The sequence below is a fragment of the Squalius cephalus genome (genome assembly GCF_949319135.1).
Source record: "Squalius cephalus genome assembly, chromosome: 13".
Taxonomy (NCBI): domain Eukaryota; kingdom Metazoa; phylum Chordata; class Actinopteri; order Cypriniformes; family Leuciscidae; genus Squalius; species Squalius cephalus.
Window position 1 is genome coordinate 18,708,862 of NC_137134.1, and position 26,836 is coordinate 18,735,697.

General features: G+C 37.2%; 1 protein-coding gene across 20 annotated transcripts in view; it reads left to right on the forward strand.

Annotated features, from left to right (window-relative positions):
• Positions 1–25,165, forward strand: part of celf5a (cugbp, Elav-like family member 5a) — a 216,057-nt gene extending 190,892 nt beyond the window's left edge. For 4 of the 20 annotated variants that reach the window (XM_079890104.1, XM_079890102.1, XM_079890121.1 and 1 more), the window contains exons 8-14: positions 4,468–4,633; positions 16,142–16,357; positions 19,161–19,247; positions 19,943–19,969; positions 20,173–20,316; positions 21,938–22,104; positions 22,946–25,165. In XM_079890104.1, the coding sequence (XP_079746230.1) occupies positions 4,468–4,633; positions 16,142–16,357; positions 19,161–19,247; positions 19,943–19,969; positions 20,173–20,316; positions 21,938–22,065 (768 nt within the window). In that variant the 3' untranslated portion in view covers positions 22,066–22,104; positions 22,946–25,165. Of the gene's footprint in view, positions 1–4,467; positions 4,634–16,141; positions 16,358–19,160; positions 19,254–19,942; positions 19,970–20,172; positions 20,317–21,937; positions 22,105–22,945 lie in introns of all 20 variants that reach the window. The other 16 variants (XM_079890103.1, XM_079890109.1, XM_079890112.1 and 13 more) reach the window with 10 other exon arrangements.
• The last annotated feature ends 1,671 nt before the right edge of the window (positions 25,166–26,836 follow it).

Consider the following 26,836-nt stretch of genomic DNA (forward strand, 5'->3'; position numbering starts at 1 on the left):
GCATGACACGTCATAGACATAAACAGAGAGAAGTAGGTCGGGCTGCAATGTTCTTCCACAAGACGCATGTAGTTCTGTTTATTAACCACTAGAGCCCCAAAAGTTACGGACTGCAGCTTTAAAAAAAGTAACTGTTCGTGCTGCAGTAACATTTTAAGTTTAGTCAACTCAAATATCCAAGTTGTCACTTTGTACAACTTCACATTTCAAATTGACTCACGTAAAATGTTAAAGCACCATGAACACTTACTTTAAGTTGAAACATCAACTTTTTTACAGTGTTTTCAACATTGATAATAATAAGAAAAGTTTATTTAGCACCAAATCCACATATTCGAATGATTTCTGAAGAATCATGTGACACTGAAGACTGAATAAATTGTTTTAAAATAGAAAATAGTTATTTTAAATTGTAATAATATTACATTTTTATAATTAATATAAAAAATCTCAAAAAATGTGCAATTTTTTTCTGGAAAACAAGACAAAATACTTCTTAAAAAAAAAAAAAAAGTGTGCATTCCAAGAAGGAATGTATGTATGTTAATTAGTACCAAGCATTAAAATCTGCACTTGCATACTTGCGTAAACTATGTTTCAGGCCTAAAACAAGCTCTGGTACAACCAAAACGATGTTGGCACCATCTCTGAGTTTAGTCTTGAAGATGTGCCTCAGCAAACAGCAGAAAAAGGAGCGAAGCCGTTTTCAGGCAATCTTACAGGGCCAGGGACCTTAATAACCAGGGTCCTCGCATTCAGCTCACTCCATTTCTCGTCTCTCTATAAATATCTCTCCAGTCATCCCGCCATTCTCTGTGCGCTGCAGCAGGGCCAGACCGACTGTAAGGGGTCATGTGTGATGCAGGGAGAGGTGGGCAGAGACACAGAGCAGCTCTGGGTAGATAATTGCCAAGTGATAAAGAGGTGATTGCCTGGTGGCTCCGAGGGAGACTAATGCCACCGGCAAGCCATAAAAAAACCCACATGCCTGACTCTAAACGAACGCCGTGGCCCGGACAACTTCTTCCCGTGGCCGCTTCTATTTTTTTCTCCATTTTGAAGGAAGAAAAGGTTACGACCTCAGTGATGAAGACTTCGCTGAAGGCAATTTGGTGCCTTTTGCTTGCGCTTGAATGCTTCCTTTCTATTCAGGATGCTGGGTAATGTTTTGGTTCTGAAATGTTCAGGGATAGTTCACCCAGTTGAATTGTTATAATTATTTGTAATTATGTAATTATTTATAATTATTATTTCACCTTCATGTCGTACCAAACTTGTGTGATTTTATTTTACGCAGTTCTTCTTAGTAGCATGTGGAGACCATGGCTGTAAAGACTTAAAACTACACAAAAAAAAAAAAGCCAAAAAATTCCTTTTCGAAGTTTTTGAAAGTTTACCTTTATGTTAGTAAATTTAATAAATGAAATTCAGTGTATACATAAAAAAATCATGGTCACCATTCACTTTCATTGTATGGAACATTTTCATTGTATACACAAAATCACCATAAAATCACAGTAAAAGTGCATTGCGCTATATTCCAAGTCTTCGAAGGTCGTATAACACCTTTATGTTAGTAAGTTTTGAACATGTAATTCAGTTTTTAAACACTGAAAATCTTGGTCGCCATTTTCTTTCATTGTATGGAATATTTTCATCGAAAACACAAAAACGGCATAAAATCACCATCAAATTTGATCATACATTATTGCGCTAAACAAAATTTTGGTCACCATTCAATTTCATTGGATTGAATGGATCAGCTAGCATTCTGCTAAACCTTTATATTCTACGCATGAAATAAAGGGTTTAGAATGACAGGTGAGTGAATGATGACAAAATGTTACATTTTGTCTGAACTATGCCTTTAAATGAGAATAACAGAGATAACACAAGAGATGTTTTTTTTAATAGTCTCATTCGACCGCCGACAGCCGAAGGGCCTTGTTTTTCTTTTCTTTTTTCCCCTCTTCTCCCCTCCACCTCCTCCAAGAACAAATTGATGTTGCTCACTTCTCCCCAACATAATTACATGCTTGGGCCTCCAATTTTCTGTTTTAATTCCTAAAGAGCAGAACTGAATGCCACATCGTTATCTGAGGCAATCTGGTGGCAGCCATGAAAGGCGACATTATCCGAGCCGTTCATGGAGGGAAATTACAATATGGAAGTCTTCAACTCACCGCACTATGCTCTGCCCAAAGCCTGTCCCTCTGGCTTTTAAAGGGCATTAGTAAACTGTCACCCGGCTAGAGCCAGCCAGCTTAACTCTGACTCCCCATTCAAGCAGGAAGGAAGAGATGGGCACAAAAGCGTCTGATTACTGTGGCATGGCTATTACATGGCGGAGAGAGACCAGACTGTCTTGAAGGTTGACAAATGCATTAAACCGGTGGTCCGTGACGCATTTTTAACTTCCAAAATTCTTGCAAACTCACCTACGTGACAATTTAGCAACACACTTCAGGCGGCGAAATGCGTTTTTTTTATTTATATATATATATATATATTTGAAAAAATTCTTAAAACAAGAGACATTTCCTCGAGAAACAACACTGCATACGATACGATAGTTTGGTTTCATATTTTATTAATCTAAGATTATACTGTTTTCATAAATATTTTAAATGTATTATAGTTTTTAAAGACTATATCTTGAAAATAAGTATTTTTAATTGATTTAAAACAAGATTCTCTGAAATATTTGTTTTATTTATTTATTTAAGCTGTATATTTAATATAGGTCTAACCTATGACTGCAAAAAATAGGGTTAATTTAAAAAAAAAAATGTGAATACCTCTGAAATAATGTAGTTTATTTAGCATATTTGTGCTGAATTTTTACATTTACCTTATATTATTACCTGTTGGATAATAGATGATCCTCAGCAGTTTGTTGATGGATTTATGCAAATGAAAGGAGGAGTTTATAGATAATAGTGCAGTTGAGGCTTATAGATTTGTTTTGTGGGTGGACGGCATCTTTCAGGCTCAGTGACAAGGCCGATGAGAGAAAATGAATGCTTTTCTACTATCTAGGGATAAAACACCGGCAGAGAGCAAAGCACCATGTGCCTACATGAACCATATCATCCTCAGCATTCAAATGAAGAGAGGAAGCTTGATGATTATTGTATGAGGTTGCATCTTACTTTTGGCCTCTTCAGGGAATAAATGCTGTGATGTACAGGAATGCTGTTTGATTAGTTGTAGTATTCTTTTGCTGGACGGGAATAGTTTAGTGCCACGTTTTTCAGAAGTATTGTTCTTGCTTATAGACTTTAGTTGAAAATGCGTCTTTACACAAATTTCCAGTGGATATGACTTGTGAAACGCCATTTGTAACCCATTTTACTTCTGTAATGTGACGTATTTCCAAGTGAAAAAGAATATATGTGACCCTGGACCACAAAACCAGTCACATGGGTCAATTTTTTTTAAATTTCTGAATAATCTGAAAGCTGAATAACTAAGCTTTCCAGTTTCCATTGATGAATGGTTTGTTAGGATAGGACAATATTTGGCAGAGATACAACTATTGAAAATCTGGAATCTGAGGGTGCAAACAAATCGAAACATTGAGAAAATCGCCTTTAAAGTTGTCCATTTATGTTCGCGATTCTGCTGCATTCACTCACAAAAATAAATGTTTTATATATTTACAGTAGGAAATTTACAAAATATCTTCCTGGAACATGATCTTTACTTAATATCCTAATTAATTTTTGGCATAAAAGAAAAATCGATAATTTTGACCCATTCAATGTATTTTTGGCTATTGCCACAAATATACCCGTGCTACTTGTTGATCCAGGGTCACATATGACAAGAATATGAGATTATTTTAAATGTATGTATTAGTTTTTCCATTGTTGCATATTCCTGAATATCCATTGCCATTCCCAACTAATTAAATATTGGTCACATTATTAGCAGAGACGAGACATACAAACACGTTTCTTGTGTACGATGCGTGAAAACTAGAATTTATGCATGAGGTCTGGATCTAAGAATATCTGCCTCAATGTAACTGTGATATATTCAGCCTTGATAGCTGTCACGTCATAAAGGAAAATGCGGGGGGAAGAAGTTTCGCTGTCAAGGCCATGAAGAAAGCATTACCTTAAAGTTTGAAAGGGAAAAAATGAATACAATTCAATTTTTCCTACTCCGAACTCCCAGGTCCCTTAAGGACTACAATAATATGTGCGTCGATCCCTCTATTAGAATGAGCCAGACCGACAGCTATTGAAATGTTTCAAGGGGGCTTGTGACAGCCCTCTGACTGGGAAGATGGACGCTTTCACTAAACATAGGTTGACACATTTTTCTCTTTTTCCGCTCTACTTTCTCCTCTACTCTGCGAAGCACTGCCTATCCATCATGCCCCCATGTAGCCTGTGTGCTTCTAGTAACTTTTCTCTCTCTCTTTTTCTCTTTCTGCTTTGTGTTTCCTCTATCCGGCAGCTGATGCAACAGCAGGCGGCCCTCATGGCTGCCAGTCACGGAGGCTACCTGGCGCCCAGCGTGGCCTTTCCCACCACCCAGATCCACCAGATGGGGGCACTCAATATCAACAGTCTGCCGCCCACTCCCATGACCCCGGTGTCGGGTGAGTTTCATCAGACACTGGGTGAGCAACAGCGCTTCATTACCTCTCTTACGGGATGGGGTCGTTCTTACAGCATTATGTTAACTGGACCGCACACAGTCAGTTCACAAGATTACATAGGGGAGAGCCGGGACAGTTGAAACACTTTTCAGATAAATGTCGTTTTCTAAGATAAGGTTACAGATAGATTTTGTATTTTTTTGTGATCCACAACTCACATATGTGTTCTCTTAGTATCATGTGTTATTCTGTACAAATATAGAATGATTTAACTAAAATTTGACTTTGAACGGCAGTTGTGCTTTGTTGCAACACAGGGGTGGGACGGATGAAACATGACAGTTTAAACGGCAACTATTCATCTAATGCTTGTTTTTGTGAACAATACCTGACAAGTAACTTATGTACATATTGTTACAAACATTTTTTGTAATTTATTTTAATTTAAAGGTTCATATTAACCATTTTTGTTCTGTCGCCCAATAAACAATAGGCAATGCGCATTTTGTAATCTTTCTAATAGGCTATTTTGAGGAAGACAGACGAATCCGTTTACAATATTTTTTTTTACATTTCTTCCTTGAGTCATATTGAGTGTTTGCTTGTTGAATAGCCTGTTAAAATGAAGAAAACAAGGTCAACCAGAAGACGATAAATGAAATTTATTGAAGATTGAAGATTGGACAATTGATGATTATTAAAGAGATAACGTGTTGCGTAATTGAAAATGAATTTGCATTAAAAGAAACACAAGTCTAGGAACAGTATGTGAATCTATGAACAGTATAGGCTATGACCAGGTTTAACTGGCAGGACGCGAGGTCGGGACGGTCCCGACAGCACCTCCTGTCATTTAAACCTCTTTTGCCCTTAAACTAAAAAACTCTGATATTGCACACTTAAGGGTGTGTTGCAGTACTAATACACCTGCCGTATTATCATTACAATAGTACATGAAACAATAAATACAACTTGTCAGTCAAAAAAAAGTTCCGCCCGAAAGAATTCACGGGTATGGTAGGCAATGCGTGCCGTACGTGCTAACGGAATTTGACGTACATGACGTGAGTGGTTTTCAAGGAAATCTCAGTGTTTCATCCATCCCGCATTTCAATCGTCCCGGCTCTCCCCTACACTTTAAGAGTAAAATTTTAGCTGGACTAAAGCAATAATTTATCTGTAGAGCGACCAAAAATTATTTTTGTGCACCTATATAATTCAATTGTAGCTCGGCTTCGCCCAGCACGTGTACATGCCCCGCGTTGTGCGCCAAGTTGCCAGGCACTGCCAGCAGTCATGATCATTTTCACAAAAATAACAACCAAAAGAAAGAACAAACCCTCTGCTTTTAAACAAAATAACACATTTATTCTAGCTTCATGCATTCTTTTTTTATCAACACTTCAATGTATGTAAGTTTCATTTAAAAAAGCAACATTTTAAGCAAAAAGCTGAGAAAATTCGTTTTTTGTCAAAGACTACGTCCAGATCGGATTCAGAACGATGATCAAAACATAGACGTAGTAGATCGAGTCCATCAACACCCCTAATGCTTCACAGTCCTATACCTCGCCTTGGGTCGACATTTCATTCGGTAACATTAGGCATAATGTTGATGATCACGTTATTTTACATAAGCATCTACTTGCATATGAAATCGCTTGTTTCTGCTTCTTCTTCACATGTCTTTTGATCTGGAGATTCAGTACTCTTTCAGAAGTTGTGCGCCCCCTACCGTATAACAGTAAAAACACAGAAAGATGGAAATTTATGTCAATGGCGGGGAAGCATTGTCGCATAAATGACGGAAATTTCCATCAATGGCGGGGAAAAAGTTAATGTATCAAATATCCAACTGTGCATTTTGTCATGTATCCTTGGACGAATGTTAGACTACTTAAAAACCTGCTGTAGTTTCAGTGTAACTACGCATTTAAATGTAGTCGTGTTCTTGTTTGTTTTCGGTTTATTTAGAAGTCAGTACGTATAACTTTTGGATGAACAGAACTGTGCATGTAAACGTGAACTTGCGGTCCTTCACGTGGTTTTCATTGTGTTAAGACAACAAGCGTTACTTCTGGATTGACAAAAACTAGGCTATACAAAATTTCACAAATTTCTTCGGTTTTTTGTACTGAAACTTTGGGGAAAATTTGCAGAAAGCATTACTTTTGGATTGACCAAACTATACACAATTTCACAAATGTCTTCAGTTTTTCGTGCAACCTTTTGCGTTAAACTTAGCGGAAGTGTGGATAGCCTTTGAGGTTTTATTCTGATGCCATTTAAAAAAAAATTGAGTTCTAAACTATTTCAGAAAAAAAAATGCTAAACTACATAACCTTTCTAACATTTCTTGCCCTGATTTTAAGCAAATCCCATCTCGTGTCACACTTTACCTTTCGAAAACACAAATGCTGAGTTTTCCTAAATGGCACTCGCGTCAGAATTTCAGATTGTACGTTTTAGCCGTCTTAGGAAAGCTTTGATAATTAGGACACACGTCTGCTCTGATTGTCTTTCCCAACACCCCGTTATCATATAATCTAAACAAACAATGAGATCTTATTGGATAATGGCCACCTTACGGCATTTGCTTATGCAGCAGTATTGCACTTTTCCAATCTCTTCGGAAAACATGCCACCCAGTGAATTATGCTCAGCTTTAACAAAGCTCATTCCTCTTTTGTCAACAGCACTGCTGTACCAATTTACACTGTACACCACGACACCGGACAATATCATTTGTCATTCCCGGTAAAGCGTATAGTTTGGCAACATATGAGTAGCTTGCAGCTAACTGACCAGATGATTTCAAAGCACATTATTAGTTTTGTGGCTAATTGACTGACCGTGGAATGGCCAAACGCTTGCGCTCTCATGCAAAGTTAAAACACAAGCTTTATTACCTGAGGGGCTGGAACAGCAAGACGCTCCCAATGGCATCACATATAGATTTAATACGGTTCCATCTTTTACAAGCCGCCATCCAGTCCCATAAAAGCCTCGTCCAATTAAAGCTCTAGAGCTGTCAAGCCACACTCCTCCTCTACGAGGCTGAGGTTATCCATGTGTGGCATTACATGCAGATGTACTCACTTGCTACTTCAAATATTAAGTCAGACAGACAGGACGGTTTGTCAAATGTTTTGTCAAGACACTCGCAATGCAATACGTGCGCTTTTTCCATCACGGATCATCCATCTCGCACTGCATGTTTGTTTTATCATCACCCATTGTATTAGCAATCCTGAAATTCACTGGACTGCAGGACTGCAACTGTTTATATTATAGAATTAAACAAGTTTTTTCTTTGGTATGAATGCCAATGCTCACCAAAATGACTGAGGTGCTACCATGGTACAGTTATAGCATCAGATGTCAATATTATGGTACTTTGATATGCATAATAGTATTTATATATTATATGTCCAAAGCATATTACTACCATGGTATATTGTATGTGTTAAAAACATGGCACTGTATTACCATGGCAAAATGCCCATGAAACCACAGTAATGTTACCAAAACATGGTATTACCATGGTAAATGCTCATGAAACTGTGATATTACCATGGTAAATGTCACAAAAACATGTTATGACCATGGCAAATGTCCATGAAACCATGTTAATTCCATGGTAAATGTAAAAAACATGGTATTACCCTGGCAAGATGTCCATGAAACCATGGTAAGACCATGGTAAATGTTACAAAACATGGTATTATCATGGAAAATCCTTATGAAACCATGATATTACCATGGTAAATGTCACAAAACATGATATTACCATGGCAAATGTTAATGAAACCACAATTGTTCAATGGTAAATGTCACAAAACATGGTGTAACCACAGCAAATGTCCATGAAACCATGTTAATAGCATTGTAAATGTGAAAAAAAACATGGTGTTACCAAGGCAAATGTCCATACAACCATAGTAATGCCATGGTAAACATCACAAAACATAGTATTACAATGGCAAATGTCTATGAAAACAAGTACGTCTCACACAAACATAGTATTACCATGGAAAAATTCCAATGAATCATGCTCACCTGGTTTAAATTCATGGTATTTTGACATGTACCAAGAGACTAATGTGTTTTTTTCTGAACTAAAACCATAAAAAATTGACAAAAACACAAAACAAAATTACTAAAACTTTACCTAAAATGATAATAAATATTAATAAAAACTATAATAGCATCTCATTTATACTAAAATAACACTAGTACTAAGGTAATACAATGTTTTCTTTTTCTTTCTTTTTTTTGGACATGCACCTTGGTATTCTTGCTGTACAATGTAAATACCAAGTGTTAAGTCTCCATGAAACCTTGATTTAACCACACTTTTTTTTTTCTTCATTCCTCGCAAAAATGATCCATCTCTGTGTAAAACAACCACTCTCTTATGTTTGGATTGTATCCTCTTTGACTGGGATCAATGTCATATTAACATGCAATACAGCTGCTGGGGTGAATTGGCCTCTCGTACGCTGACTTAATTGAAAGAGACTGTCGGATCTCCTGTGGGCGCGAGATGTCCTGAAATATGCGCGGCGTTGGACACGCTCCTGTATGCGCGCGTGAGCTCTGCTCTTCTGATTGCCTTCCATTATTGAACCTATTGGAATCTGTTGCATTATTAATCCTGGGCGAGAAAGCGCGGTTGCCGTTAAAAATATTCCAAGGACTACAATAAATAAGATATTCATAACGTTTTTTCTCATTCATTCATTCATTTGCATCTCCCTGACAGGCACAGCACCTCTGGTTTATTCAATACATCTGCCTCTGCGCACACACTCGCTCTGATTGGTTTTGACTTGTGTATAAAGCATTGTGGAAGCACGGACTATACTGGAATCTGGTTCGATATTAAGAGCTAATGTTGCCGGAGAAATATTGCGTGCCGCCTTGAATAAACAGAATAAATGTTTTTGGATCAGGCTTTAAAATTGAAAACAAAAGCCTTCTTCCATCTTTCCATCATGAAGTGGTTTTTAGGGAATTGTGCTGCAATCTGAAGACATCTGGCGAGAGTACAATTGAACGGCAGAACAGCTGTCACATCATCTGAGGCCGCTTTCAGATTTCCATCTTTTAGTTAATGCACAAGCGTGGAATATTATTAGAGCGAAATATCCTCTGTGTTAGAAATAACATTAACTTGAAGTCACAAAGTATTAGCAGAACATCTCATTGTGCTCAGATGGAGGTACAGATCAAATATTTGCGATACTAGATTATAAAATAGACGACATCTGGTAAATATTATTATGATATGGACCAGAATGAGCCATTTTAACACATTGGGTAGTGTATAAACAATATCATGACTGACATAACCTGGCTACATTTGGAATCTTAAAATGTAATTGGTAGACAGGGTGACTGAACTGATTCATTCAAGGTTGTTTCAGTTAGATTCGGATTCAATATGGATTCATTTTGGAATATTGCAGTTATAATGTCAGCAGGCCCAATAAAGTATCGCCGTGTTAAGTATTATCAAAAACATTCTAATAAGTAATATTATTTTACTTATTAGATTTCTTACAAGCATACATTATTGTTAGTATTAATAGTAGTAGTAATTATAATAACATATTTAGCATTATTCTATTTTATTATTTATTTATTTTGTTAAATTCAATGAATTTCACACATTTTTTTTTTTTAAATACGAGATTTAAAAATATATATATAAAAAATGTACTCTGACATGCACATTTTCACAATTTTTTTGTACATTAACACCGTTTAATATTAAGCATATATGATTGATTGATTGATTATTCATAATAATAATATGTTATTATATTATTATTTCAATAAATAAATAACTTATATGAATTTCATACACTTTCACTTTTTAAAATGTGAAATCAATTTGTTATTTCTGTACATTAACACGGTTTATTGTTAAGCATGTAATAATAACTATATAGTTTAAGTAAAGGTACTGAGATAGTATCAGTAGATTATACTATATGGTACTGAATGATTATCTTATTCATATACATGGCATTTGTTCAGTACCCCAAGGTAATTCAGAGAATACCATGTTACAATGTCAAAAAACTTGGTCTGCAAAAATAACAAAAAGTAAATGGTATTTACAATGAAAGGGATTTGATATGACATTAGTGCAACAACACTATATGTGGCTTCAATATCCGGAGTAACCTAGAAACCTGTGCGTCGTCATCCGGAGGTAACGTGGTGACGTCCCCCGGTGCATGCAGCGTTTAGGAGAGCAACAGAGGGGTTAAGAGCGCTCGCTGAAAACAATGGCGCAGCCGCTCTATTAACAGATGTAAAGCACTTAAGCGCGATGGTGCGTACAAGCTCAGCCAGATGGCGCCCTCTATTAGAGGATGTATCGCTACCGTGATGCATGGTGATGTTTTCCCCGGTTTTGTTTCTTTTTTATAAGAGTAATGTTCAGCAGGTGCAAGCTCTTGAGCTACAAAGTGCTCCAAGTCGACGGCATGACAGTCTAATTGTCAGCGGCGGGATTAAATGGCTTGAAACTGTGCAGCCAGGCTGGTCGCGTAATTCATCTCTGCCCTGAAGTTTGTACCTTGACACGGGCTTGATGGGTTTCGCAAAGCCCCCGTCCTGCTTCCTGTTTTTTTTCTCGGTTTAAATGGAGATGTGTCACGGACAGATGAGAGGCTACACTTTGGTTAAGCATATGTCGGATGTTTCTGTTGTGTTTAAAGCCCCGGACGAAGTTAATGAGGTGTCAGATGCAGTATTTGCGAGCCATCCGAAAGGCGCGGGACATGATGGGGACGGTTGAGTTCACCTTGTGTGCCTTCAGGGTCATAAAACCCATTGACTTTGTTCTCTGTCTCACGGGGGCCGCGAAATCGAGATTGTGCTCGTACCAAAGCCTGAAAGCGTTTCAAACGGAGCAGCTGCACAGTTGTGTCACATCCTGGTGCCTTTAAAGATGCTGTTTTTTCTGTTTAAAGAAGACACTGGTTGTAAAATCACAATGTTTATGAATATTTTGTTTGGTAAAGTACCTGAAATGAATGTTTAGAGGCCTACAGTTGCATTGAAGACTTGGTAACAAGCTAAAGCATTCTTAAAAGTTCCATTAGACTACATTGAAGATCATTTGGAGACATTCATTTGCTAAATGAGCTGTTATAATACCTTTAAAAATGGTTAAAGACTAAAACCCACTGTTGCATTTCTGCAGCATTTGGATGAAATAGTCTCGTATGTGAATTGATTTATATTTCTTTTGGTATGTTGCCATTTTTCTGTCTCCAAACGTGAGAAAAACTTAATGCAAAACAGTCCCGAATGGTGTCAGTTTTTCCCCGTTGAACACAAAATGAGACGTTTAGCGGAATGTTCACGCTGCTCTTTGGAAGTGAATGGGGACTGGAGCTGTCGAGCTCCAAACAAAATCAACATAGAAGCACTATGATTTTTAGTTTAATGGAGGGAAAGTCATACAGGTTTGGAACGACATGAAGACTAGTTTAAAAAAAAGAGTAAATTGTGGTCAAGTTTATAGGTGTAAAGGTTTTGACAAAATTTCGTGCAGCTGCCATAGAAGTATATGTAGACTAGCATAAATATTCGGTAATACTTTATTTTGGTTCCTTTTGAACATTCTGTTGACTATAAGTAACTTTGCAACTGCATGTCAACTAACTCTCATTAGAGTATTAGTAGACTATATGCTTAATATCTGCTAACTCTTTATTTTGATGGTCCCCCAACAGACATTCTACTGACTACAAGTAACTTTGCAACTACATGTCAACTTATTCTAACCCTAACCCTACCAGTCTACTAACACTTTACTTTACTAATGAGAGTTAGTAAATATGTAGATGCAACTATACTTACAGTCAACAGAATGTGTTAAAGGGACCATCAAAATAAAGTAAAACTAAATATTCTCATTGCGTTGCATTACACCAGAGCAAACCTCTGCAGGAGTAAATAAACATAAGCCAGCCTCTGTATAAAAAATATGGATGTAATGGGAGTTAGTTATTGTGATTGGTTTGGCTGCACTGCTTACCGATACGGTTCCAGCGTTCCTTGTTGATTTCAGTGTATAATTTGCATAATAAATCCTTTTGGTGCATATGGTAAGCTGTTCCTCATTGTAGTCACCATCGGGTGAAAATCAGCATGATGCACCGAGGGCAGATTGCAGTAATGTAAATCCAATTACACTTCCCTAACATGAAATAACAGTATTTGCAGAATACTCGACATCTCGTGGTGCTCAACATACTAACGGGTGTGACAGATAAAAGATTTCTTTAATAACAGAAGGATTCATTCTGGACTTTTGGAATTGGATGCCAAAATAGACTCCATCTGGAACAAATTGCTATGATATGGACTACACAGAACCACAAAGGGAAGGATGATACAGTGCGTAATTGGTTCCACACTAAGAATTGCCTATTGATTCTCTTGATCTGTGAATTACGCATAAAAATGTTTACAGTATAGAATAGTAAACTGATTTACTTGATTTTCTCAACACAGTTTTAAAAACATTATGAACATTAGCTCTATTCCCAAACCTAGTCACATAGTAAACAATCCCAGAATGCCTATTCAAAATGGTGGATATAGTAAGAGAAATACCAGTTAAAGCATGTTAGTCAACAGTTTATTCAACTTGTGTATGTTACCCATCATTTTTGCATATTTTTATAGGCCAATGAGTACATCCCAGAAAGGTTTCCCACTTTATGTCTGACAGACTTAAAACCACAGAAGATTTGTGTGAATAATACAAACAAGACAGTATGACATACAGCAGGTTAAAATATATCGGAATATAGAGTTTAGGGGAACGTTCCTAAAGGAAACAATCTATAAATTGTACACATTAAATATATTTTTCATTCAATACCAAAAATGTAACCGTTAAAAATAGCTAAATCTATTTGAACCCTCTGGTGCCGAAAAATGTTTTTTACTTTAAGCAAATTTTTTGAGATGTCAAGCTCAAATTTGGAACACAACTTTATGGATTTGATTTTCTCACAGTTTTATAGTTGAAAATTATATTTTGTGCATTTTTCATAACAGCACATTTAAAATTTTGTACATTTTTTGGTTCACTTTTTAAAACTTTTTTCACTTCAATAATCTGCCAAGTGTCATCTTTAAAAAGAGACCTAACTTAAGTCTGTGCTCCAAAGCATTCAGCATTTGTGAAAGTTTATGCTCATAAAGTGAATAAATGGATACTGCATAGATAATTGAGTAGCCTACCATAAAATCACCTAAAAATACAAAATATTAAATAAAAATATTATCGTACTAAAATATAGTACATTCATTTCATTGAAAAAAAAAAATCTGTCGTTTTTGACCACTACGCTCGGAGCGTCAGAGGGTTAAATTGTTTTGGTTTGCTTACTTTGCCACTTGCTAACATCAAATTATTTGTCCGTACAGTTAAAATATATCAGAACATAGAGGTTAGGAAAACATTAGGGGAAAACAAAAGGAAATTATCCATAGAGCTTCTATATATACATTTTATTTAGTACCAAAAAGTAATAGTAAAATTAGCTAAATCTAGTAAAAATTGTCTTTGTTAGCTTAGCAACATGCTAACATCAAACTTTACTGAAATCAATCGCATTATTTGTGTGGAAAAATGCATGAAAAAAATGCAATGTCTAGATTTTTCTTCAGAACTTTATGTAACTTGAGAATCATGTTTTTTTTAAAGGCTGTATCATGCACAAAACTTTAAAAACAAACGTAGCAAACATGTCCGTCTAGCGCATGTTTACATAGTTGCAACAATTGAAAAGCAGTGCAGTGGAATTCAACAACACTATCTGTATGAGATCACCCACTTTTCCAGAGCTAACTCTATTCGTATCACTCTAGTTGTATCATTTGTCTTGTCTTGCTAGCTTTTTTTGATGCCTACTGAAGTCTTATTCTTCAACCAGAACATGATCTGAGTTTCGGTGACTAGCTCAGTCTGTTTCCTAACCCTTTCTGATCCTCCCGTCAGCGTTCAGCTTTTCGAAAGCGTCACATCGCAATGATAGATTCCCAACATTATAACAGCACGCAGCTGCCGCTCGGCCCGCACGTGTGGTCGGTAGGGCTGAAGCTGCCTGTCGGGACGTCCCCGAACGCACCCAATCTCCTGGGCTCCGGGAAGAATGGGGCAGAGGCGTCATCTAATTCATCAATGTGCTGTGTGGGAAGTTAACAATCGCGAAAAAGCTTAGGAACAGGAAATAGCACAAACGAGAGTAGAGAGCTCTCTTCGGCCCACTGGAATTCCCCCAGGTTACAGCAGTGGGAGGCTTGAGTACAGTTTTGGGAACCTCTGTGTTCAAGAGCTTGGTTCACACTCTGTCATGCTGTAAGTGAACGGCACTACAACCTGTTCGAATCCATCAGCTCGGCCATATTTCTATAAAGACTTTTCTATAGGGTCTTTCGCCACATTGTAATTGAGGCATGCTGGGGGTTTCCATGACGACCATCCTCCAGCATTGTTCGCGGATCCAGATTGAAAGGGTATCCTATGGGAACTGTTTTGTAGTTTGTACAGCCACAGATCAGAAACGCTCAAGGCTTGGGATCAAACACCGACCCATGCTAGCAAGGGTCTATTAAAGGATTCTTTTGCAGATGGTCGCAAAACATTTTTCTGAGAATGATTGACAGCTCAGCAGTTCATCTACATTCATCTATATATAAAGTTTGATATATTAATCAAACTTCAATGCCGTTTCCATTAGTTTTCATGGACATTAATTCAGCATAATATAGTCTAATGATGATTGTTAATGACTCTTTAATGAGTTATTATAAAACTTTATAATTACTTGTATAAGTAATACTGTATCTTATCTATAATATATAATTAAAAATAGATTCTATATAAATAATATTATTATAAATAAATGATATGAACAATTCATTCATATAATTTAATATAAAATAATATAATACTTTATTTAATTTCAGTGAACCTTGAATCTTTCTCCTATATTGTTAATAAAATTCACTGTGTGTGTACTATAGACAGACAGATAGATAGATAGATAGATAGATAGATAGATAGATAGATAGATAGATAGATAGATAGATAGATAGATAGATAGATAGATAGACAGATGTAAATTCTATATTTGTTTGTGTGTGTGTATATATATATATATATATATATATATATATATATATATATATATATATATATATATATATATATATATGTGTGTGTGTGTGTGAATGCATGTATGCATGTATGTATGTATATGTGTGTTACAAGTGAATTTAGTGATCGTTTATCAGTACAATAGCATTAGCCTCAAAACTAACTGGCAAAAAGATAATGCTGTATATGACCTCATCCCACATCGACAGCATTTTAAAATGTGTATATACATTTTATGTTTTAATGTGAAATTGCAGACGTTTTGTACACTTTGTTTGGTAGCTGTGCTGACCTAAAATGTGCTGTCTATGTTTGTTTTCCTGGCTCAGCAGGCCTCAGCTCACCACCTGCCAACATCACCACATCAGCCGTCCCCAGCATCGTCACTCCTATCGTCAACGGCTTCACCAGCATCCCTCACCAGCCCAATGGACACCCAGCGGTCGAGGCCATGTACACCAACGGACTGCCCCCTTACTCCACCCAAAGCCCCACAGCTGCGGACACCCTACAGCAGGCCTTCACCGGGGTGCAGCAATATACAGGTGAACTTTTGAAATATGTGTATCAGTGGTGAGCGGTGACTTTTTTAACTAGGTATGCTGGGGGGTGAGTCATATTTAAAAAAGCGCCCAATTCAGGTACGTTGGATGGGTTTATAATAAGCGAAATGCTCGCGTTCACTCTAGACAAGAGTTTTAAGGCTGATTTATACTTCTGTGTCGGACCTACGCCGGAGCCTCTACGCTGTAGGCAACGCGTTGGTTTTCATTTATACTATACTATACGCAATTACACATGCAGAGGGAGCATGTGAAACCTGAGGGAGGGGTTCTAGAAGACCAATCACAGCGCTTGCGGTCCGCGTAGAATTGACGCATTACTACATTTTTGGAGAGGTGCACGCCAGGGTACGCCGAAGGGTAAGCGCGCTACACACAGCCTACGACGTAGCTATGGCGTGAGTTTGACGCTGAAGTATAAATTGGGCTTTAGTGTAGCAGCCCTTGGCTCCTTAATAAGAGTCTCTAACAGGTGCAATCATTTTTTGATTCTTCTAAAATCAGCATGAGCACTGTGAAAACTAAAAGTAAACACACAAATAGCTGGTTAATGAACCGTTGGCATAACACAAATTTACAAATAAATCCTTTCCTCTTTTACAGTGCATCATCATGCATTTGTGTAAATGTGCAATGCAAATCAAGTGACCTTTAAAGTTATTTAAAAATAACAACACATAAAACAATAATTTGCTCACTTAACACATGTACTTTTCTGGTATAAGATACACAACAAAACAATTTCTTGTAACAGTCAATGACAATGTAGATATTTTATATCCTTAAAGCCTTTCCGTCTCTTATACATGGAGCCAAATAATACACACCTCGCTCCGCTCACCAAGGATGCAAACTTTAGACTTGCTGCTTTCCTGAATTAGCCGTCGCTGAACTAAAACAGCACACAAATGTGTGGACATAAGACAAAGCAACTTCACAAAAATATCATGAAAACAGAATTACTTAACTAATTAACATTGTAGAGTGAACAGCACCAGGATTCCACAACCTGAGTTAACTTACATAATATGTCCCTGAGCTTCTGAGATGCGAGAAATCAGGCGAGAGCAAAACTGTTGATCAGCTATACAGGTTCCTGGGCTCACAGTCTCAAACCCTGTCACATGAATGACCTGACTGTGAATGCATTACCTCCAGCGGCTTACAGTTAGCTTCTCAGTTGCTTACTCTCATGACACATAGCAACATAGCTAAAAGTATTCCTAATATGTTTTATTGAAAGTAGCCTACATTTACCTGTTGAGACGTGCCATCACAAGCACCCGTAAGAGCTGTGATTGTGATGTTTGAGTTGAGGGAGGAACGACGTGCGAAATAGGCGTTTGCAAAATATGTTCTTGTAATTCCACTAGGTGCCACTAGTATCGCACCTTTAAAGGCACACTATGCAGTTTCCGTTTTTCTCAAACAGCGACCCCTAGAGTCGCTGTGGAGTACTTGTATTTAACATTACTGTCGTAAATCCCACTCACGCAGAGCCGTCTCCACACTCTTCTGATCGCGCTTTCTTCGTTTTCTTCGTCGACTCTGCCATGATTCACGTCTGAAATGCGTGCTAGTGTCTTCCATAGAGGCTGCTTCATATGTTGTTGATGTATGTGACGTTGTGCCGTAAAGCAAGTCGTGATTCTCGCGAGATTTGGTGGGGCGCCACCTCTCAAACTTGCATTGCTGGTTTTGCCAGCGGCATCCCCCCCCCCCACCCCCGCTTTGCTATTGGGATGATTCGCCCTACTACGAGTTCGTTTACCATCAAAATGATTTCGAAGCTGTTATATTAAGGTACAAATCTTGCATAGTGTGCCTTTAAACGGTACTGTGCATCGGCAGAAAGACTCCTATCTAAGAGACGACAAATAAGACACCATAGCAGGTGAACACTTTTAAAAAAATAAAAAGTGCATTTTTCCTCTTGGGAGAGCGATTCGCGGACAGCTTTCCCTGTGCATTAACTACCCCATATGCCAGCAAACCAATAAGAACGCGACGCAATGATGACGATACATAACAACAAAGCGTAGGCGCCAACGCTGCTCTGGATCCGCTTGCTGAAACCAGTGGCAAGGCCAGAATCTCCGTAATATATATATATATATATATATATATATATATATATATATATATATATATATATATATATATATGTACATATGTATATGTACATATGTATATATGTATATATATATATGTATATGTGGGAAGGATACACTGAACCTTTATAGCTTGATTTCATTTCATTGTCATCACTTCATTTTGTAGAAATTGTTTACACACAGATTATGTCAGACTATGTTGTTGTTACCGTAAATAATTAATAATCACTCTAAAAATTAAACAAACCAGCACAGTATTATCAGCACGAATCATTGACCGTGACGCACGCTGCATATAGAAATAGCTGATGTCGCGACTCTAGAAAGGTGATCGAGCCGGCGCGCAATAAAAACATATAATGTTATATGTATTTTTAATAATACACGTGGCAATTTATACACAACATATATGATATATACACTATATATATATATATATATATGCGAATGCTTAGGGTGATTCGTTTTTTTGTGCTGCTTACTTTAAATGGATGGTTGTTAGTTTGATTCTTTTCTCTCTCTCTCTCTCTCTCTCTCTCTCTCTCTCTCTCTCTCTCTCTCTCTCTCTCTCTCTCTCTCTCTCTCTCTCTCTCTCTCTCTCCTAGCCTTGTTCAATGCTGTATCACATAAATACAGGCTGTGTGCTCACAAATTTCTCTTTGTACGTACAGCCATCTACCCAGCGACCACACTGACCCCTATTGGCCAAAGCTTGCCACAGCCACCACAAGTCATTCAACAGCAGCAGCAGAGAGAAGGTGAGGGTGAGAGATTTTTCATTCGTTTCTATGCATATACATCAATATGACATCCATGATGATGAGTGAATAGTAATTTTGCTGAAATATTTCAAACTGAATGAAATGCCTGAAATGAACAATATAGACCTTAGTTATGTTAGACGCCATATTGAATTTAACCAGGATGAAAACGAGGCTATGAGGGATATACCTATTGGCTGCGTCCAAAATCGCAAAAACTCTTGAGTAGGTACTTATTTTAAATATGTAATTACTTTGTGACTGCTAAAAAGTATGTTCTATAGAGTATGAATGTGTGTAGTATGAATGTAATCTGAATGTACAACATTCGCCATGTTGTCATTATCATGTGACCTACCAGCGTCAGTTGCGTCTATTCATTTCCATTCATAAATCCTCTCCCGTGGCCTCATGGGATAGTAAAGTGTCCATCATATGCCCACTTCAGAATCTCGCCCGGGAATAGTAGGTCATCCAGGTACTTTTTGCCTACTGTTTTATGAATTCGGACATACTTCTTTTGTCACACACTGTTTTTCGTCCACTACATAGTAGGGTTTGCGATTTCGGATGCAGCCACATTATTTACAATGACATGCACTGAATGAAGGTCCTAGATCACATAAATTTCATAACTCACAACCGTCAAAACTATTTCATGGAGTTTTTGTCTACTGAATTTTTTTTTTCAGAAAGACGTTTCGTCGGCTGGACAATCGGTATGTTGTTAAACGCACTTCAAGCCCTTGAATGCACAGTACTTCTATCATTCAGTCTCGTTTTCTTTCCTGAAAAACATTAAATATGGCGCTACCCTGACTAAGGTCTATGATTTATAAATAAGTTCTTATATTTAAAAAAAAAACCTCACTTGTTCTTGAATGGAAACTTCACAGTGAATAACAACCTGTTTGTGTTGCAGGACCAGAGGGCTGCAACCTCTTCATCTACCATCTACCGCAGGAATTTGGTGACAACGAGCTCATGCAGATGTTCCTTCCATTTGGTACAGTCATCTCCTCCAAGGTCTTCATGGATAGAGCCACCAACCAGAGCAAATGTTTTGGTGAGGCATTTCTTTCCACATACATTTTTTGTGTGCATTTTTTTCCTAATGTTCTATGATTGTCTTGTCATTTATACATGCAATTATATATACTATACATGTACAAAATTATGGATTTTTATTATAAACATGCATTTTAGTTTCCCTCACTCCACAACAAATCCTTTAAGGCGGCTTTGGCTTTTGGCTTGCTTAGTTGGGGACCTTTAATATTCAACAATATTATTGATCTGCCTGCATTGATACCATTAAATGAGAACTGAACTGAGCTGGACAATGACAATTAAGCATCACTGAATTTATTTTAAGCTGGACTATGATGCTATTTTCTTCTAGAAACAAACTTTGTTGCATTATTTTCCGGTTATCACTGTAAAAGCTGCTTTGAAACAATCTGTATTGTAAAAATCGCTATGTACAGTAAATAAAGGTGACTTGACTTGACTTTAAATGTAACTATATTCAGAATGGAACATGAATGAAAATATTGGTATAAAACATATAGTGGCATTCATCATAAACGCCAAGCTTTAACAAGTTTTATAAAGCAAAACTGAACCTATCGGCATGTGGGAAATGTGCTATACAAGTAAACATGGGCTCATGATCTTCTCTCACTCACCACAAATCCAAATGTGTTCACCTAATATCAGTAAAATGGTGATACATATGTTTGCTTAGTGTAACTTATACAAGTGAGGAAGTATTGCGTAATTGAATTAAGTAGCCTAATGCTTCCACGTGCAACCCGCTGCCTTTTAGAAAACCCTGAGCTAGAAAAAAACTCCTAAGTGAAGCAAAAAGGCCCATTATGGATCAACATCTGTTCCTGCTCCAGGGGGAGACATTTCCCAAGCCACAATTAATAGCAGCTCCCGTCTCCTGGGGGAGGTTAATAAGATATAAATTTGTGAAGTAGGACCTATTTGCGGTATTGACTTATACACTATGCATTTACTGCATAATGTCAGGTCTGGGTAACAGGCGCTCGGTAGAGTAATTAATCTGCGGTGCGGGCCGCGGCCCGAGATGGACCGATGGGACTTGGCTGAGAGCACTGACATACATAGATTCCCCATTAAGCAGCCTTGTGGCTTTATCCCCCACTTCACCTCCACGTGGACCCTCTCGTCTTATAGATACAAGCCTCGAAATGGGGGCATTTGCAGACTCGGATAAGAGCCTAGGCCACTCTGCTCTCAGGTGGCTGACGGTCGATGGAAGCTCCCGTTTTTTTTTTCACGGTTCACGACCGGTTCCTGACGGCGCTCGTGATGCCAGCGAAAGTGCATCCATGCTTTAATGCGGCTTTTTGGTCACTGGCTTTTAAAAGGACGCATGGACGAATGTGGTTTGTATGCCGTGGGTGGCCCCGTTTCGGAGTCCTATGGGGCGATTTGTCCCTGTTCTATACCACCAGTGACTTAAATATGCTCAAAAGTAGCCCACACAGATGCATATATGGTGATTTTAGAGTTAAAGTTGCAATATGTTCAATAAAAAGCCTTTTTTTTGTTTTTGTTTTTGGCTTGATTTGAATGTTTTACGGTTTCTTTAATATGATGCCATATAGTTAGTTTTAGTATCCAAACGACTTGGTTCACGTCTGTTCTCGTTGCAGGCTTCGTGAGCTTCGACAACCCAGCAAGTGCACAGGCTGCTATCCAGGCCATGAACGGCTTTCAGATCGGCATGAAGAGGTTGAAAGTGCAGTTAAAACGGCCGAAGGACGCGAGCCGCCCGTACTGACAGGGCCCGTCCCACACAGGGCTCTCAGCAACAGCACAGGTACCATTCTTAACTGGAAGACACAGATATTTGACCAGTAAATATAAACTTGAGACTTGTTTCAATGATTTATTAAACATTCAGTATATTAAATTTGTATAAGAATTATTCAAATTACATATATGTAATAATAATGGTATTTAATGTAATATATAATATATAACATTAAATATTTTATTAATTATTCAAAATATTGAATATTCATGATATTATATATAGAGAGAGAGAGAGAGAGAGAGAATGTGTGTCTGTGTGTATTTATTTATGTTTGTTATTATTATTATTTTTTTTATATATATTTATATAACATCTAATAATTATATATATATGTGTGTGTGTGTGTGTGTATATATATATATATATATATATATATATATATATATATATATAATAACATATTTTGTATATGTATTTTTAAATAAATAAATAAATAAATAAATATGTCGGCTATATGTAGTTGTTGTTGTTGTTATTAAACGTAGTATATATTATAGTACTTTGAGTATATTTTGTATTTTATGTATATGCGTATATTTGAGAAAAAATATATACATATCAAAGTGTATATGTATAAAAATTAAAGTATTATTATTATTAATGTGTTATTACAATTATTATTACATTTTGTGTGTGTGTGTATATATAATGTGATGCATTAATAATGATAATAATTATTTATATATATTTTTTAAATAACAATTCCTTTATATATTTAGTTGTTATTCAATATTAAATACATTTATTATGTATTATTGTAATTTAATGTAGACACACACACAGTTATGTATATATATATATACTTTTATTGTATATTTATTTATAATTTTCTTTTCTTTTACAGGATTTGAAGAGTGAAATCTCAAAAGGAATTTAACTTTTTCTTTCAAAACAAACAAGAACAACACGAATGGATTTTTTTGAAGACATATCAGCATTTATTTTACGAAGATGTTCGGTACAGAGGAGGATTGCGGGTGAACCGGCGCCAGTGGACAAACCACACTCGGCACAGCGCACGAAAGACAAGAGGAAGATCTCTCTAAAGACAGAGAACTCAACATGTCCTGTCTCTCGCTGAGCTTCGAACCGTCAGTCAAGCAACAAACAAAAAGAAAAAAGAAAAAAAGCGAGAACAACTTCGATTTCTATATACATATTATACACACATATGCTATTTAAAGGAAGAGGCGCTTATGGCTTTTATCACACTGGACAAATGAGGGTTAAACTTGAAGACCAAGGAAAAATGCAGTGGAAAAAAAAAGAAGTTCTTCTTGTCCCGCTAGTGGACTTTCTTTCTCTTTCCCTCTTTCCTTTTCTCCTGTCACCGTCTTTCAGCAAACGCAGGACATTCTGTGGTCACCGAGGTTTCCATGCCCTCAGTGAAACTGATAAATCTTTCACCCCAAAGGGACCAAAGGACCAAACATTTTTATTCCTCAACAGAAATATATGGTATTAATAACAATACTAATACTACAAACTACTACTAATGACATAAGTAAATAAAAAAAAAGAAAAAAAAAAAAAAGCATAAATATTCGCTTCAGGTCGGAAGAGGAAAGGGATTTTGATTTCTTTTCCTTTTACATTTATAGCTACTGGGTTTCAGAATATTTAAACAAAATAGAAAAAAAAAATGAAGAAAAAAAGTATTTTAAAAGCTATACTATTTTAGTGGAGTAGAATATGTGGATTGGAGATCGTTAGGAGCATGTTCAGTCATTTTCATTCATGATGAAAAAAAGAGGGAGGGAAGGGTCCATCATCCATCGTCTTTTTTTTTTTTTTTTACTCCGATGTCAGAAATAGGCCACATTCCAGAGAGCAAATGCTGAGTATATCTATATATGCATGTGCGAAGTGTTGCTGGTTTAGCGAAACCTTGGGTAGTTATTCAGTACACATAAACTAACATATTTATCCAATGAAAGCTTTACTTATCGAGCAGAATAAGTACCTGTGGCTTCAACGCAAACTATCCGCAATATAACTGCTGTACCATTGCACAGATAAATAATCCGAAAAATACAGTTAACGCTTGACAGGGATGGGAAATGTTCACTTTGTTTTTGTGCGCCGATTTAGTGCTTTTTCTACTAAAGTTTGATTTCATCAGGTTTACGATCGTGCTTTGTAAAGTATCGCCCAACTTTACCATTACGAGGGACCAGCAGAGCTTTCATATCGTCCATTTTCGTGCATCTTTCAAGAACAAACTCATCACACGGTTGGTGCCAAATGCTGAATATCAACTTGATAAAGCACACTGGTAAGTGAACAAGCAGTTACATAGATACCAAGCCTTAAACCCTAACACAGCCCACAAAATGTCCTAGTTGAGGTTCGTAACAGAAGGGACAAACTTGTTATTGCTTACAATTTCTGAAGCACATCAGAATTTTACAGGGACCATGTTCAAAAGAATAATCAAATTTCGCCTCGGAAACCTGCACAATCAATTCCGCATTGATTTTTTTAAAGTTCATTTCGCTAATAAATGAGTTTAAGATATAGAAAACGCCGCGGGACAACTAGTTGAACCCCGTATTTCTAAGAATATGCTTCTCAGACTGGTATGGATTAGCTTGACACTAACTGTCTGCAAAGGTCTAATGAGCAGCCTGTAAAGAGCTCACCAACAGCTTGCAAATAGCAGCCATGGGGGGTTACAGTTGGAGCAAACTGATCCATCAATGAAAAAGCCACAGAGTCTGACATTATAGTGTACTTAACCGCAGCTGATGCTTTGCTCTCAGACAAGTCACAAATATACACAACTCTGAAGCACTTGACAAGAATCTTAAAGACCCCATGAAATCAAAATCAAGTTTAGTGATGCTTAGTTTGTGTGTTAGCTCTGAGGCTAATGTTACCTCATTTACCGTCTTCTGGGGAAACGGACCAAAATGTTATTGACTGCAAATTTAAAAGTCTAGGATGAAGTCAGAATTGGTGGCTGTTTGTTAGCTTGATGACTCATCGATTTTTTAGTCCAATCAGATGCTCTTGAGTCAGAATGCTCCTCCCACTAATTCTGCTGTATCTGCAACTAACTACACAGAAAAATGTATTAATTAGTCTTTTTTTATTATTGATGTCCAGTCAAATGATCTAAAATATATATATTATAAATATATAAGACTAAATTGCATCTTGAATATGTCTATTTTGTCTCCTCAATAGATTTATTTTTAAGTGTAAAATTAGACAAGTGTAGGATTTTTGTAGTGTTGCAAATTGCGGCTGTGATGTAAACTAAAGGCGGTTGGCTATTTAAAACAAGTTGCCATGCCCCAACTTCCTGTTTCAAAAGGAAACGCATCAACTCGCCAAACAATTTCATGGGGTCTTTAACTATTTTCCTGTTTTCCTATGCATCTAATGTTCTTCATACATTTATTTATTTATCTTTTTTTTTTTTTTTTTTCAGTTTTATCCACGCCGCCGTTCCGCTCCGCTCGCCAACTCGTCAATTACGCACTGCCTTCATAGAAATGCCAAAACGAAAGATAATATATTGACAGAAGTACAGGAAGTTCAGGTCCTCACGGAATTCACAAATAAACCGGAAAAGATGCAAAAACAGAGCTCTAGAATTTAGGTAGGACAGAAAAGCACATGTTTTGACCTCATTTGATTTCCACTGTGGATATTTGACCTGTTTGTCTTACCTATAAATATATCTGTATGTTAAATGTTTAATCTCCCGGACGTCAGAAATAAGTTTCCGCTGGTAAACATTAACGTCGCCTGTATATCACAGCCGTTTTTTAGCCTCAGGTCGCGCCGGAATGGATCGCATTCGATTCACAGGTTATAATGGCCTTTTTCTGCTGAACTCTCTCCATTTCATCTCCCCTCTCCTGTCCTGTGGTGGCATATCAGAACGTCGTGATATACAGACATGCAGCCCTCGGGCATCGGCGGTCTAATAACCTCAAGTTGCAAGGGCCTTCCTCGCAGAATCTCTCCATGCCAGATGTGAATTATTAAAATCAAATTAAATTTGGCCTGCATGTAAAAGCAAGTGTAATACAAATTAAAAATGGCAACTAGTGCCTGAAGTTTAATAAGTTTGAAGGATGATATCATTACAGCTTGAAAGAAAAAAAATGAGATTGGAAAGGCATATAAAATGAAACTTGATGTGTTGAAAGGTGAACCGACGGCGTTAATACAAATTGCGTTTGCGAGAAACAAGGGGGGGAGGTGGGGGGGGACGTTATGCACTACAGGTATTTCTGGAGAAACCAGACCACCAGCATTTCATACTTGCGTTTTTCTCATTCAAACCACGTTCACGTTTCGTTGCTCAGATCTTCATGCCGAACTTTGATCTGTGAGCATGCTCAAGGGGGGAAAGGGTGGGAAAGCTTCGGGGGGGGGGGGGTTAAAGTGTTATAAAGGTACTACTCATATTAACGATATGATTCTTTAACTATGGTTTGTATGCTAAGGAAAGTAGCTTATTATAGATATGAAATCTGTATATTAGGGAACAGCAGCACATTTCTCAGATTCTATGGGGGAGTAGTCGGTGGGCGGGTGGCTTTCGGGGTGGGGCGGGGTTTTTTTGCTTTATAAAGATCATGTTAAAGTTCTGGTTTTCTCAGCACAAAGCATAAGGAAATATATATCAAGAGTATTGATTTTGCTGTGTGAAATGTGCAGTGGGAGAGCCAGGCATTCCCTGCGCTGTTCTTAAAGCCTGGATGAGACAATGCTGTTT